Genomic DNA, 15,658 nt, shown 5'->3' on the forward strand with positions numbered 1-15,658 from the left:
AGAGAGATAAGTGAAGCAGAACAGAAAGCAGTCATTAAAAAATTAAATTATTAAAAATAAATCCAGTCTTCTTTCCGTGACTTAGAGGTCTTTCATGGTCTGGCCCCTACCTACATTTCCAATCTTATCTCATGCCATTGGAGCCCTTCCTAAATTCCAGACATAGGTATTCTCAGAGCTTCCAGAATTTGCCAAGCTCTTAGTCTCTTTCTTCATATTTGTCTATCTGACTTCTCATAATTCTTATCTCAGGGCACATTTTTTGACTACCCTTATCTAAAGTAGCTCTGCCACCACCATTTTATTATCTATTGCAATACTATTTTCTTCATAACCCTTAATGCAATTTATACATCTGTTTTATATTTATTTGGTTTTCCTGTATATTGGTTGCCTCTCCCAGGAGAATGAAAACTTCATGAGGATAGAGAAGCTTCAATCACAGTGCTAGGCACATAGCAGGTCCTCAATAAATATTTTAAGTGAATAAATGTATACCATAGGATAGGAAAATATAATAAGGATAGAGGGAAATTCAGTATAACTAGGGGTAAGGGGAAGATAGAAAACACAGTCAGAAAGTAAAATTCTACCTTGTATAAAATTATTCACAAAGGTCTTAATTGTGTAGCATTGTTAAGTAATATGTAGATCTAAAATTCAGCCAGCAAATGGGTGAATGATGGAGAACGGAGATGGAAAACTGCTGACTCCCAAAGTTAGAAGGATCCTAATTTGATTGTTCAAGTTCACAAAAATGATACCAGGGATTGGAAAGGAGTGCCACTGAGCAATGTAGACACACTTAAACTGATGGCATATTAATTCAGTCTAATTACTGCTCACCTACTTGCACTAGTAAATTATTATTTACTCTAGACATGAGGGAACAGATGCATATTTCATTAATTTTATTATCTGGGTACCATCTGCAGCAAAACAGATTTGTAAAACATTATTATGGACCAATAACTTTATCTCATTTTTCATCACTGCCATCACTATTATCTCCTTTGTTCTTCATCATCATCACCCCTGCTATCTTTAGAAGAGACATTTGTTTTAAGCATTCATAATTCTGCTAACAGTTTCATTAAGCACAATTTTATATGCCTGTGTTAATTGTTTATCCTTTCTTTCTCTCTGTACCCCTTTTTTTTATATTCCTTATCCCTGATGCAATGAGATTTTCCCCATTTTCAGCTGGAGGGTATTGAATTAATGGTTCATAGACATAATGAAACAGTGAAAGTTTGGCTGAAGTTAACATTTTTCAGAAACAGAGTAGGCCATAAGTTTTCAGTGACCATATGTTTTTTGGGGTTTTTTTGTGAAATTACTAATTAGCATGAGTGAGAAAACAAGCTTAAGTGCCAAGGTGTAACATCTGAAGGCTGGGCAAAATGATGCCTTAGTGTGACAAATGGTATTGCTCACTTTTATTATTGTACAGAAATGTCTTTCCTTCAGAATGAAATAGAAGTACAAATAGCATAGGCTAGAGAATAATGGCACACATGCTTCAGAGCTTTTTATCTATGCCCTGGTCATCCCTTGATAGTTTAAAAAAAATGTGCTTATTGAAACCAGAACTCATTGTAAAGAAAAATGTTTCTGCTTTATAGTTTTCAGTGTAGCACCTGTTACAGTCTTCCTCTCTGTCCAATGAGAAAACTATCTAATTCACCTACAAGAAAAATTTTGTAAAGCAAAAGGGAAAAGAAAGACAGAAAATAATTTCATTTCTGGAAAAATAGATAATATACCTGTCAACTTGTATGTATTCCAGTGGCCTTTGGTGACATTTTCTAGTGACAACAGCAAAGATTCCAAAATTTCTTCCATAGGCCCCACACAGAGATAGGTAACAAAGGACATTATTAATTTTAACATAGAGTAATTTATTGAAACCTAACACTCCATTATTAAAATATTGATTTTTTTCCCTTTCCATCCTACTCATCACTCTAAATGAATCCACATTCTCTTCTCTTTATTTCTTCCCCTATCTCCCAAAAAAGCCATCTGCTATTTCCTTTATGAAAAAATAAAACCTACAATTAGTGTCGTCGTGTTCATCTTTTCTTTCTCAAAAAAGGAGAACTGTTATGCAAATACTCTGCAGTTTGGTTTCAAATACTCTTTGTAGTGTGATGAGCAATTTTCCTTAATACAACCCCAGCTTTTTTTGCCAGGACTTACTAATAGATTTTTTAAAAGAGAACTTTCATGGGACTTTTTTACACTCTTCTGATGTAAACTTTTCACATGCATATTTAGAATGGAAATATCATTACTCCTTGAGTTGTAAAAGAAAAAAAAATTGTTTATGTATTTCTTCCTGGAAAAGAAGACCTGAAATAACCTTAAGATCTTTCTTTTACCTTAAATTTCATCATGTTCTATATCATAGGAAATGGCCTGTACCAAATAATACTCACAGGAAATCAGAGAAATAGATTTTCTTTGGCTTTTTCTAATAGCATATTGTAAGTGATGGCAGTTTACCTGTAGGTGCAAATCTGTTTCTTGAGTTGCTCCTCAGGAGCTAAAGTATCAATATAATTTGACCCTATTCACGCAGGTATGGCTAAAGTCAGGTGTTTGGTGCTGTCTCCTTGTTAATAAGATAAGCATCTACAGTTCGAAGTGCTGATAGAATGGAAATTTTAAAATTACAGTATGTTTACTGTTCTAAGAAATAGCACTGTACTAAGAATCAGAAAACCCGAGTCTTAACACTGATCCTTCTGCCTACACATCATATGACCTGGGGCGGTAATTCTTCTCAGCCTTGGTTTCCTTATGCTACAGCTGAGAATGGCTGCCTTCTTTGCTTCCTAGAGTTACAATGAGGATCAAACAACTGTTGCATGTTATTTCCTTTGCAATGGCTGATAGAGACATACGTTTGATGGTGATGTTCCAGGGGTTCTCAAAGTTCTATGTTTCCTGCAGTAATTTCTCCTAGGGAGCTTGCTACAAATGTAGATTCTGATTTACTTCTAGACCAGATTATCTGGGAGTGGGGCTTGGAAAGCTACCCTTATCATGATAAACCTAGGTCAATTTGATGGACATGAAAAACTAGAGCCACCAGAATAGAAATAGAGAGAATGCAATTAGCATACATTTAATTTAATCAGATATCTAATATTTAATATCTAATTAAATATCTAATTTGATACTTGATTGAGTTAGATATTTAATTTAATTATGTTTTGCTTATTTGTTGGTGTCTATGTGTATATTTATATGTGTGCATGTCATAATTCAGTGAAGGAACCCTCTGGTTTATGCTTTTAATATTAATGTTAATTACTATTTAATTATTTAATAAAAATACTACATTAAATAATAGATAATGCAACTTGGCTAACGTTTCTATTTGCACTCTCCTTATAAGTACATTAGTTTGCTTTATTTCAAATGTTGACTGAAATATACAGGAAGCAAAACCAAAATGTTTCCACCTCATGGATCCAAATAGAGCCATATTAGTAGCAATAATTCAAATTTCTAGCTTTGCTAATTGTGCAGAAACTCCCAACTTCAGTGGAAGTCTTCCCAAATAGTTTGGGAAGGGCTGCCTGTCTCATATGATCTTACACAACAGTCTCCCAGTTGCAGTCACCCTGTAGTATCTACAGTGTCTTTTCTCACCAGCTCTGGTCTCCATGTGGAGCTTCTCTTTTCTCTGAGCCACTGAGAGGTCCTACCTCAGGACCATTTGACTGGTACCACCTGAGGATAACACTGTCCTTGCTGGAGGTAAGGACAGTGGTTCCTGGGCTGCCAGTTCTCAAGGTGTTGCAGTGGTGGTGGGCTCAGCAAAGAGGCAGAGAAAATGGTGCTCTCCTTTGTTCTCTGACTCATCTGGTTCCCTGGGGCTACTGGGAAAGGAGGAATTGGAAGACCTAATCTACTTGGAAACCACCTGAAAAATAACAATTTCAGGTTCTTCCCACAAAAGCCTCAAAAATAATGTGCCTTGAGTTAGGCTGAAACCCCCTTACCAGCTTATTTTTTCTGTTTAGCCTTATATCTCTACCTTCTCTGGACATGTATTCATACTGCCTCACACTTTCTTCTTCAAAAAATAAAATGTTACATTTCACATAAGACCCTGGCTGGATCCAGAAAAATTTATATACTCTGTCAGACTTACCCCATAATTATGAATAATCTTTAGATTCAGCTGAATTCAACACTACTCAAATAGTAGTGGAGGTTAAAAGTGAATAATGTCCTACAAGGTTAATAATGGTGAAAGACAGCAGTCACTAGTGATCCTCTTTTCCTTCCCTGCCCCCATTTTACACTGACCAAGTAATCGCTTTCAATTTTCAGCAATTTCTTCTTTTACTTAACTCTCTATCTAAATAATGTGCTTACACAGTCAACTCTTGATTTTTCAGTTTTATGCATCATATACTAACTTTTCATTGTGAACAACAGGAATGTACTTCACTTCTTCCCCATCACCACCTTGCAGAAATATATCTTCCTTTTCTTCATTGTCCAATATAGTCATATGATATTTGCTTATATTAATGTTTCATGTTTATGTTGTTATGTTTATATAACGACTCCCAGCTGCAGCTGTGCTTTATAGCAGATGTCCCCAACCCCCAGGCCACAGACTTGTAGTGGTCTATGGCCTGTTAGGAACCAGGCCACACAGCAGGAAGTGAGTGGCAGGTGAGCGAGCGAAGCTTCATCTGTATTTACAGCCGCTCCCCATCACTCGCATAACTGCCTGAGCTCTGCCTCCTGATAGGTCAGTGGCTGCATTAGATTCTCATAGGAGTGCAAACCCTACTGTGAACTGCACAGGTGAGCGATCTGGGTTGCACGCTCCTTATGAGAATCTAATGGCTGATGATCAGAGGTGGGGCTGAGGCAGTGATGTTAGTGCTGGGGAGTGGCTGCAAATACAGATTATCATGAGCAGAGAGGTTTGACTGCACAGAGACTAGAGTTAATCACTTGCTTGCAGACTCATATCAAAACCCTGTCACTGAGTGGCAAGTGAAAACAAGCTCAGGGCTCCCACTGATTCTGCATTATGGTGAGTTGCATAATTATTTCATTATATATTACAGTATAATAATAATAAAGTGCACAATAAATGTGATGCACTTGAATCATCGTGAGCCATCCCCCTGCCCGCCCCTGGTCCATGGAAAAATTTTCTTCCAGGAAAATGATCCCTGGTGCTAAAAATGTTAGGGACCACTGCTTTATAGTAATTATGATGATTTTCTTTTCTTGTGTGTATCTTGTGTTTTACCTCAAATTCATTTCTTTATTTTACTTTTGCTTAGTTTTCTGCATATCTGTCACTAATTTGTTGTTCAGATTCTGCTAGGAAAATATGTATACTCTTAATGTATTTTAAACTCATTAGGTTTTCTATCAATTCCATCTTCTTGCATCATCTTTTCCAGAGCAATATGTCCTACTCCAGTCTGGACTGGCTACTATCTCAGGCTTCTGTATAGCTTTTATTCTGGAGTATCCCTTCTGTCGTTTCCTTGTTTCCTCAATTAAATGTACTTTTTTAACTGCCTTCCACCTTTTATTAAATGAGCACATCTAAAAGAGAAAGGAAATGTGAGATAATCATTTTTTAAATTTTTTTTTAAATTTTTTTTTGCGGTATGCGGGCCTATCACTGTTGTGGCCTCTCCCGTTGTGGAGCACAGGCTCCAGATACACAGGCTCAGAGGCCATGGCTCATGGGCCCAGCTGCTCCACGGCATGTAGGATCTTCCCGGACTGGGGCACGAACCCATGTCCCCTGCATCGGCAGGTGGACTCTCAACCACTGCGCCACCAGGGAAGCCCCGATAATTATTTTTAAGAACAGATATGTCTGTATATTTACTCACTTGGTTCAAATTTTGCTAGATGTAGAATTTGAGGTCTAAACAAAACTTCCAGAAGTTTGAAATCATAGCTCCATTTGGGAGAAGAAACTGGAGCATGGCCCCATCTTTCACCATATATAAATTTACATGATCTTACTATTTTCACCAGAGTATTTCTCTTTCCATTGCCTGATATTCAGTCCACAGTCCCTTTGGTTTAGCCTCTCCTAAGGATGAAGGGGAGAAGGAGATCTGTAGTCTAAGTGCATCCTAAATGGACTTTGAAAAAATCCTGATGAAGTCAGTCCCTCCTTCTCCATGTATGTATAGTGGTTTGTGGTGTAACACTACTGAGCCTTTGGTGTGTAAACGAGTGGGGTAAATTGGATTTCTTTTCAGTTTTCCCCCTACTAAGTTAGGCTTCAGATTTCTTATGTTTGCTAAGTCAATTACTACTAGTAGCCCACTTCTTACTTTTAGCATTCCATCCTCATTTCTTCTTGTGATTATTGGTTTCTGGATTTTTATTAATTACTTTGTTGTTAAAATGGTAGAATTGAGAGGAAATGGAGCTAAATGTTTATATCAATTTGCCATGCTGTCTTAAAGAGAAGCTCAATATAGCTTTCTGTCTTCAAGTATTTGTTTGAAACTTTTCAAAGCTACAAAAAATATTCAAGAATAGTACAATGAAAAATCTCATACCTGCATATAAGTAACTGATTGATAATAAATTGCCATGGATGTGTCACCCACTCTGAGTGTGTGTATAAGGTCATATCAGTTTCAAATTGGACTAAAGATACTTAAAATAACTATTGATTGAAGGCTAACTTTAGGATGTGCTAAATAACCATCATATGTCCACACTTTATCTCCATTAAGCAAAGCTGCCTTTATGATTATGAAAATGAGTTTAGAACTGTTTTCTCACTTCATGAAACGAGAAAATTGGAGTACACAAATTTGTACAATCTCGCCTAGCTCTCAAATTTTATGGTTCTATGAATAAACATCACTTATAATTTTGAAAATGAAATAAATTTGAGTGAAAGCAAAGTTATGGAGCAAAATGTCTTGTTAAAATGTTTATTTTTCTGCATAAATATACAATAGGCATACTGTTTGTAATTGTTTATAATGATATTTATGATTTATAAATTACACCTGTGTATGCTGTCTGAATCCACACCAATAATGAATGAGTTAACTTTGAATCTCCTTATTTGTAACTGAGCCACCTTATACATTAAGTGCATTTGTACAGATTATTGGACTCTAGAACCAAAGATCAAAGGTTAAAAATCTACAGTATAATTAGGATTCAATTTCAACTTACTTGGCAGTAAATAAAATCTAACATTATTCATATTACAAAAGAGAAAATACTGCTATTAATTTTATATGCAGTTATTCTAATATTTCCCATTTTGTATAGTCTATTTTTCATTTAATTGTACTTGAAATAAACCACCTTAGAAATATAATAGCTACAATAATGCCTTTTCACTTTTAATTGATTCCATTGAGTGAGAGTACATTTTCAAAATCATTATCAACACCATTAGTACAGGGCAAGTAACTATAATGATAAAGAACTTTGAGTTTAAATAATGTTGTTATATTTTTTTCTCTTAGGAAGCTCTGATCATGGCAAGTATGGACCATCCACACTTAGTCCGGTTATTGGGTGTGTGTCTAAGCCCAACCATTCAGCTGGTTACACAGCTTATGCCCCATGGCTGCCTGTTGGATTATGTCCATGAACACAAGGATAACATTGGATCCCAGCTATTGCTTAATTGGTGTGTCCAGATAGCTAAGGTGAGTGCCCATCACTTCTGCCTTTATATTTCCTAATCTAGAACAGTTTGGGTATTCAATCTATTTAAATAAAATAAATTATATTTGCTATATTGAAAGATATATTATAGGGAGGTATTTTCATTCAAACCGCAGATCAATCTCATAATCTATTTATATATTTTGGGGTTATTATACTGTGATGTTTGTGTTATATTGACCAGATACCAAAACAAATAACTTATTGGTCAAGAGGAAAAATTGTTATACTGGATTTGTTTGGCTTTGTTGTTTTTGTTGTTGTTTAGGTATAGTTTAGTTAACAAAATTCAAGAAGGAAAAGATTGAAGGTTTGAGTTGTTCCATTTGTAGATGATTTTGTTAGCATAGCATGTACGTTCAATTCTCAGAATTACAAATGATCAAATTCTAAACATTTTTCTAGACATTTTGATAACTCTCGATTGGTCTTTAATTGTTGTTTTTTTTTGTTGTTGTTTCTGGTTTTGTTTTTGTTTTGTTTTTTTGTCTGGCACAATGTCTCAGTCATATAACGTATGTTAGGAGAGTGGTGTGGATTTCAGTAACTGGGGTGATGGAAGGAGATGGTTCTATGTGAAGTAGAAAACATTTACTTGCCTCTTGGGGACTATGTTTTTTTTCCACCAGAGTTAGCGGATCTTCAAAACTTTCAGGAAGGGCCAGAATTCTGGATTTTTCTCTAAATTTAAACCTTGGCTCAAACTTTTGAAACACCCTGGGAGCCAAACAAAGCTTTCACATCCTGTAGTCCACCAATGTGCAACTTTGGAGTGCATATTTTAAGTTCAAAGAAACTATTACAATTTTCTATACCAAGATAAATAGGTCTGGGATGAGTTTTAATTCACTATTCCAACTCTTATTTACATCAAAATATGACCTGATGTTCTATGAATTCTACAGATCTGATCATTTTAGCATTTGTATAATATAAATGCCAAAATGTTAATCCAGTAGTTTTAGCCTATTTCTTTTTACAATCTGAGAGTGAATAAAAATACATCACCCAAAGAAGAAATTTGAGAAAATTCTTAAAATGCAAACCCAAAAAATTATTTGAGGGAAAAGCCCTGTTGAGTTTTCTGTACTGTAAATCTTGATATAGTTTCTGTATGGACTGTGTATTACAATTTTGTGAATATAACACGGCAGACTCACAACTGAGAGGATTCTTTACAGTAATGAAGTTTGAAATATCACTCTTAAAAAACTGATTTAATTATCTAAGAACTTCTATAATTTATAAGGTGAGCTAAATGTACAATAGACATTTTCAAATCATCCTAACACTATAAATGAAAATAAAACTAAGTTTTGAATTTCTTAGTCCTTCTCTATATTTCCTGCAGTCTTCTCCATAATTTAGGTTTTGTCCTTAGGGATTCATGGCATTAATATATCATTTATGCAAGACTGTACACTCTAATAATAGAAGCTACTTTCCGTTCCCTGAATAATCACACTGTTTTAAAATCGTTTTGCCTTTGTAAATGACATTCTTTCTGCTTAGAAATCTTTTCTCGTGGCTTCTTGATTCACGTAGCATGATGTTTTTGATCCATCAACACTGATTGGGCTTCCTCCCTTTGTGAAGTCAAACTCTTTTCTCTCTAAAGAGAAGTAACTGCCTTCTCTTCTGTGTTAGTTTGTATTGTATTATTTAAATGTTATACTGCATGTTTCTATAACTCTCTGACTATATGGCATATTTGTTTAGTCATTAATATTTTAATAAATATGTGTGGACACCTACCATGTGCCAGGTACTATGTAGACTGAGGTGTATAATGGTAAGAACAAACATTCAACAAATAAAACAACTAGGTATAGGATTAAACACTTTGGTTTAGATTTTGAAGAAAAATAATTACAGGGGAGACTTAAGGACAGACTCCACTGAGTCCCGAGAGAGACTTTGGCTATGGGAAGAAATTTAGGCAGAGGAAGGATAACACAGAGCCCTATATATATGGTGACCATGTAATTTGTCATCCAAATGAACAAGTTTAAGAGTGAAAGGAGGCTATATTACTAGCTATGTTGGGACAACAGGCACACAATGTCCTAAACAGAACAAGGTATGTGGTAACACTGTGTAGCATGAAAAATTTGGATTTTATAATAAATGCAGTTAATATTGAAGTATTTTGCCCTGGGCATGATATAATCTAATTTATTTTCTAAAGAGATCATGCCAATTTATGTATGGAGATTAGATTGAGGCAATGTAAGAATGGAAATGAAGATACCAGTTAGAAGTCTGGAGGTAATGAAAATAAGAAGTTAATGAAATTATGAAACATTTTAAGACAGTTTATGTATTTGATTATTGATTAGAGGATGCTGAGGGAGGGAAATATGGTGGTGCTGTTGCCTGAGGTGGAGAAGGCTAGTTCAGTTCCAGACATGAGAAACTGACAGGGTTTATTGAACATAAAAATGGAGCTATCAATTAGGTAGTTGAATTTGGTCAGGATTGTAGATATAGATTTAAGAGTTATAAGTATTCAACTATATGGGAAGATATGAGATTACCTAGTAGTTACTGATTTGGTCTTATTCATAATTTTTCCCAGCACTTAAAATTGGGTCTTACATGTAGGTAGCTATTCAATATATATTTAATAAATATGTTTACCTCATAAAGAAAATGAAAAAAAAGAATACCCTTAAGGAGGGAGTCCTCCCTTTATCTTTTTTTCCTATTTTGGGGGCAGAATTTTGTAATGGAAACAGCATTAGGGTCAAAAGGACCTACATTAGTATGCCGGTGCCCACGTTTTCATTTTGTGAATATGAGTAAATTATTCAAACTTTTTGAATTTTTGTTTCTCAGTGTATTAATGGAGTTAATAATTATTACATTTTTCTTCATCCACAAAATGAGTATAATACTATGTATCTGCAGTAGGCTGAAAAATAATCCCCTGCCTTCAAAGATGTTATGCCCTATCCCCATCTTCTGTGAACATGTTAATTTACATGTTAAAAGGCATTGTGAGGATGTGATTAAATTAAAGATCTTGAGATGGGGAGAGGATATTATCCTGGATCATCCAAGTGGGCCAATGTAATCCGAGGATCAACATAAGTGGGAAGCAGGAGAATCAAAGTAAGAGAGAGAAGATATAAAAACGGAAGCAGAGTTGGAGTGGTATGCCTTGAAGATGGAGAAAGGGGGACACAAGCTGAAGAATATAGTCGACCTCTAGAAGCTACAAAAGACAAGGGAACAAGTTCTCCCCTAGAATCTCCAGAAGGAAAGCAGGCCTGCCAACACCTTGATTTTAGTCCAGTTTAGAAACTGATTTTTGACTTCTGATGTCCAGACCTGCAAGAAAATTAATTTGTATTGTTTTAAGCCACTGCCTTTGTGGTAATGAGTTATAGCAATAGAAAACTAATGAACTTCCTCATAGTGATTTGCAAAGATTAAATAAAATAGCTCATGTAAAATCCCTGGCTCAGCTCCTAGATCATGGAGTATTTAAAAACAATCTTCTTTTATTAGCTATAGGTCAAAAGCCTCAAAACAGAGAATTGTTTCAGAAATGTCTGTACGGTATGAATAATTTGGTCTGAGTCAACACAAGTATTTTGCAAATAACTATTTCAGTAACTTAGAGGCTTCTTTTTCTTTACTTCCAATTCTCACTGAGAGAATTTATGAGAGTGAGATATCACCATCATATTTACTCCAATACCCACTTTCATTCTGGCTGCATCCCTTTTATTTACTGACAAAGCTGGTAGAAGGGGAGATATGATGCTATAAAATAACCAACTTATACTTGCATTATAAAATACCTGTGGAAAGTGTAACATAAGTAGAAGAAATAATAATTATGGCTAACATCAAGCACTTACTCTGTGTAAGCCACTACTCTGTATATTTTATTCATTAATTATTTTTCTCATCACAAACCTATAAGGTAAGTATCATTAGTATGTCCATTTCACAGATAGTCACAGAGAATCTGTTACATGATTAAATTCACACAGCGAGTAAATAAATATAACCACTAATCTATGTTTTTATATACAAAGAAGAAAGTATTTTATAAAATTTCATCCATATTCCAAGTTGTCCTTCCATTCTTCCATTGGTACATCATTCTACAACATTTTATGTAACAGAAACACAAATTTCAACACCAAAATTTCTTCTTATCGGCAGCCATTTTCACTCTGCATGTGCTGCATTTAGAACTTGATTTAATTTGGTAAGCAGAGCAGAACGTATTATTATTTAATGTTTGTATAATACCATATGCCTTCCTGGGGCTTTATGAATCCAGGATAGAAGATAACTGGGAGAATTCCTTCTTTCAGAGTTGTTGCTAACAAGTTGGGCAAGCAGTTTTTAAAAGACAACTTGGCAGATTCTGAAAAGTGTATGTGAGTTTAGTGAAGGAACTTCATGGTGAGTCCATGTAGGTAAAGTGTGTCTTACACAACAGGCATCTGCTTGGTGCTTTATATATTTTGTATTATGTAATCTTTACTGAAACTCTAGCAGGTATGATCCATTATTCTCCCAGTTTATAGATCAGGAAAGTGGAGGAACTTAAGTCCTAAAGGACACAGCAGTATGTTGAAATGCCTGGATTCTGTATCAGTAACTCTGATGCCTCCTGAGCCAGGTCTTTAAACCATTCTTCACCCTTTCCTCTCCAAATATATGCACCATTGCAGCTTATAGTCACTTGCACTCCTCCTGAATTTGAGGAGTGTGACATTTTATCTGTAGTTGTGTCTCATCATCATGCCCATAAAAGAGAAGATTCTATCATGAATAATATTTTTTATTATCTTCACGGAAATTTGTTATTGCTTTTTCGTGAAGGGGTATGTCACATTTTCAGGACCAAGTGCTAGATATTCATTTAATTATGGGGGATTTTTTTTAAATTGATGTTTTACATATAAAATATTATGATAAAGCAAGCTCAAAACTATTCTGTGAGCTACGATGCAGTATTGATACTGATCACAAGTGACACTAAAAATTAAGAATTTAAAATGTATAGTTTGGTGCTAGTTTGTGTTAAGCATACAGATTCTAGACCCAGACTGAATGGGTCCAAATCCCAGCTGCCTCAGTTATCAGCTGTGTGGCCCTTGACAAGTTATTTAATCTCTGTGTGCCCCCTGAAAATGAGCATAATAATAGTACTCACTTCATAGAGCAGTTATGAGAATGAGGTAATACTTGTGCTAAAAATGCTGCTTAGCATAGAGTAAGAGTGTCCACCACGTGTTATAATTTTGGAAAATATCTGAGGTGAAAACAATAAGGAAAGACACATACATTCATAGTTAGAACACCCTCATGATGTCATTTCAAAACTACTCAATTTTAAAATCTCAATTATGAAAGATTTAACATTTGTTCTTACACCACACTGAGGGTAGGAGGAGGTCAACTCATGTTTAATATTTAATATTTCTACTTTTTGGAAGAAAGAACTTGTCTCCTATCTTCACGTGCTTTCCTACACAGGTTCCTAAGCTGCTGTTCTACATGCACTATTATCGTGACCTCTAATTTTCATGTTAGAAAATCGAAGTGTTTATAATATTGAACATGTGAAACCAGCAGTGAATTGGCAAAGAGCTGAGGTCAGGGTAATTCTTTGAATAGATAGTCTATTACCGGAGAGGAGCAAAGAGAAAATTGTAACTTCTCAATCTCAAGCTAGAAAAGGTTAAAGTGGGTTTAACTTCCTTTAACTGCATAGATTTTATCTTCTGACTTCTTTCTAAGGAGATTACTTGAGACTTTGTTGTTATTACTGCATTTTTAAAGCCTGAGTACTGAGTATCTACCACCATTATTTTTCAAAATCTTGAAACCTTCCTCGGAGCTTTGCTGGCCTATTTTTCTTTACTGTCAGATTTTCTTCTGGCGCTCTAATGATTTTCAGTTTAATTCAGATGTAGTGTTCCCAGGGCTTTCTTTTTCAGTGGTTTACAATTGGAACTAGTTAAAAAGATGATTCTAAAAACATTTTTCAGTGGTCCATTGTACACTTCAAGATGATTCATTGTCTGACTAAGATATAAATTGATCCATCCTTAAAATTCCTCTGAAAAGAAATGGAAATAAAGATAATTTGATATTTCAAAGAGTAAAAATGACCTAATATGTTTAACCAAAATAATTTAGACCTGCCTATATATAAAGACTCTTTCAGTTATGTTTTTGCAAATAGATTGATTCCAACATTTATGATTTCTAAGAAAACTTGTATTTTTCAAAGGTCAACATGAATTTTAACCCAGTTTAATAGATTCTCTCAATTAAACTTTTAAAAAAAAATTTTCACTCTTAAGTTGTTTATCCTCCAGATTACTTGTCTTGCCCACATAATATTCCCTGTTGGAGCTAATGGGAATTCTATTGTGAAATCTAATTTTTGTAGCTATTGGGAGGTGTCTATGGATCTTAATTTTCTTTTTTCTTGATGGCAGAGTGGCAGTTAGTGTGAAGGGCAAAGAGGAGAAAAAAATTTCTCTCTTTCTCAGTTCAGAAACATAGTTCACCATGATTGGAAGGAGAGCAGATTTCTGTGTTAAGAAATAAACTTTTCTTCTGTACACAGACATGAAATCTTCCTTAAGGTTTAAATGTATAACATGAGCAGAACCTTCATTTACTTTCTTTCTTTCCTCTTTTCCATTGTTCTCTAGCAGTAGTGACACAGAGTGACAGGAAATAGTAATTTCCCATTTGACTCAGCCATTTCCTTCTATATGAATAAAATTGGACTCAAATCTGAATGTCTGATGTCAGTTAAATGCATGAACTGGGTGCTGAAACTTCTGGTTTGTTTGTGGTCAAGACCAAATTCTATATGTAAATATGACCTCAGTCTTATGCACATATATATAATTTAAAAATAATAAATACATATTCTACAGAAGAGACAGAATACTTCTAACATTCTAGAAAAGATAAAATTGTCATTTATTACATACATGTAATATGATAATGACTTAATACTGTTTAGAAGTTTGTGAATACTAATTGAGTGGGTTTGGGGGAGTATGTTTTGAAACAGAAAAATTATTATATTTTATAACAGTGGAATAGAAGAGACATATTGGAATTAGAAGCCATAGTGTTAGTGGCATAGACAGACTCCAATTAATGACATTTCACAATTTAAATTAAAATAGAGATTTTTTTTTTAGTCACAGCCACTGTTTGTAAGAGACAAGGATGAAAGTTAGCTTATTATTTATCATTTTTACTGCTACTATTTATCTTTGAAAGCATTATATATTCTAATGAATTGTCATTAGATCTTTAGAGAAATTCAGTAGCATGACTATGACTCAACAGTAAAATTTTATTCAGAATAAATGCATTCAGTGACTTTCCCAAGGTCCTGCAATTAAATAGTAGATGGATGAAGAACTGCACTCAGAATCATGGACAAGTCATTAATTATTTCATGAAGATACAATGTTCAATTTTTTTTTACCCTAAAAAAGCAGCCAAATGAGTGAATTTTTGCAGGGTCTCTTTCCATTATTAGATCTATTTCTAAATTAGACTTTTGAGATTTGAATCACAAAGGAGAATATCTACAGTCTTTGTTTAACCAGGAAAAATCATTTATTTATTCATTTAAAAAATATTAAGTTATGATGTAGCAGGTACTATCCCAAGATCTGGGATTTTAAGAAAGAACAAGTACCTCTATCACAGTTTTTATATTCCACTGGGGAAGAGAGACACAAAAACTAAGTAAACAAAAAACATTGTCCCATGGAGTGAGTGATGAGGTATGGTATCACACAGCAGTATTTTAGGGCAGAATTTAAGAGGAAGCAGCACTGTGTTCCAGTTTTAGCTCTATCACTTATCATCTGTATGACTTAGGCAAATTTCTTACTGTCTCTAAATTTGTTTTCTCATCTATAAAATGGGC

General features: G+C 34.6%; 1 protein-coding gene across 1 annotated transcript in view; it reads left to right on the plus strand.

Annotated features, from left to right (window-relative positions):
• The window catches only part of ERBB4 (erb-b2 receptor tyrosine kinase 4), a 728,717-nt gene that overhangs the window by 551,178 nt on the left and 161,881 nt on the right, over positions 1-15,658 (plus strand). The window contains exon 19 of the mRNA XM_060107375.1: positions 7,512-7,697. Coding sequence (XP_059963358.1) covers positions 7,512-7,697 — 186 coding nt within the window. The remainder of the gene's footprint in view (positions 1-7,511; positions 7,698-15,658) is intronic.

This window comes from Mesoplodon densirostris, chromosome 8, assembly GCF_025265405.1.
Source record: "Mesoplodon densirostris isolate mMesDen1 chromosome 8, mMesDen1 primary haplotype, whole genome shotgun sequence".
Taxonomy (NCBI): domain Eukaryota; kingdom Metazoa; phylum Chordata; class Mammalia; order Artiodactyla; family Ziphiidae; genus Mesoplodon; species Mesoplodon densirostris.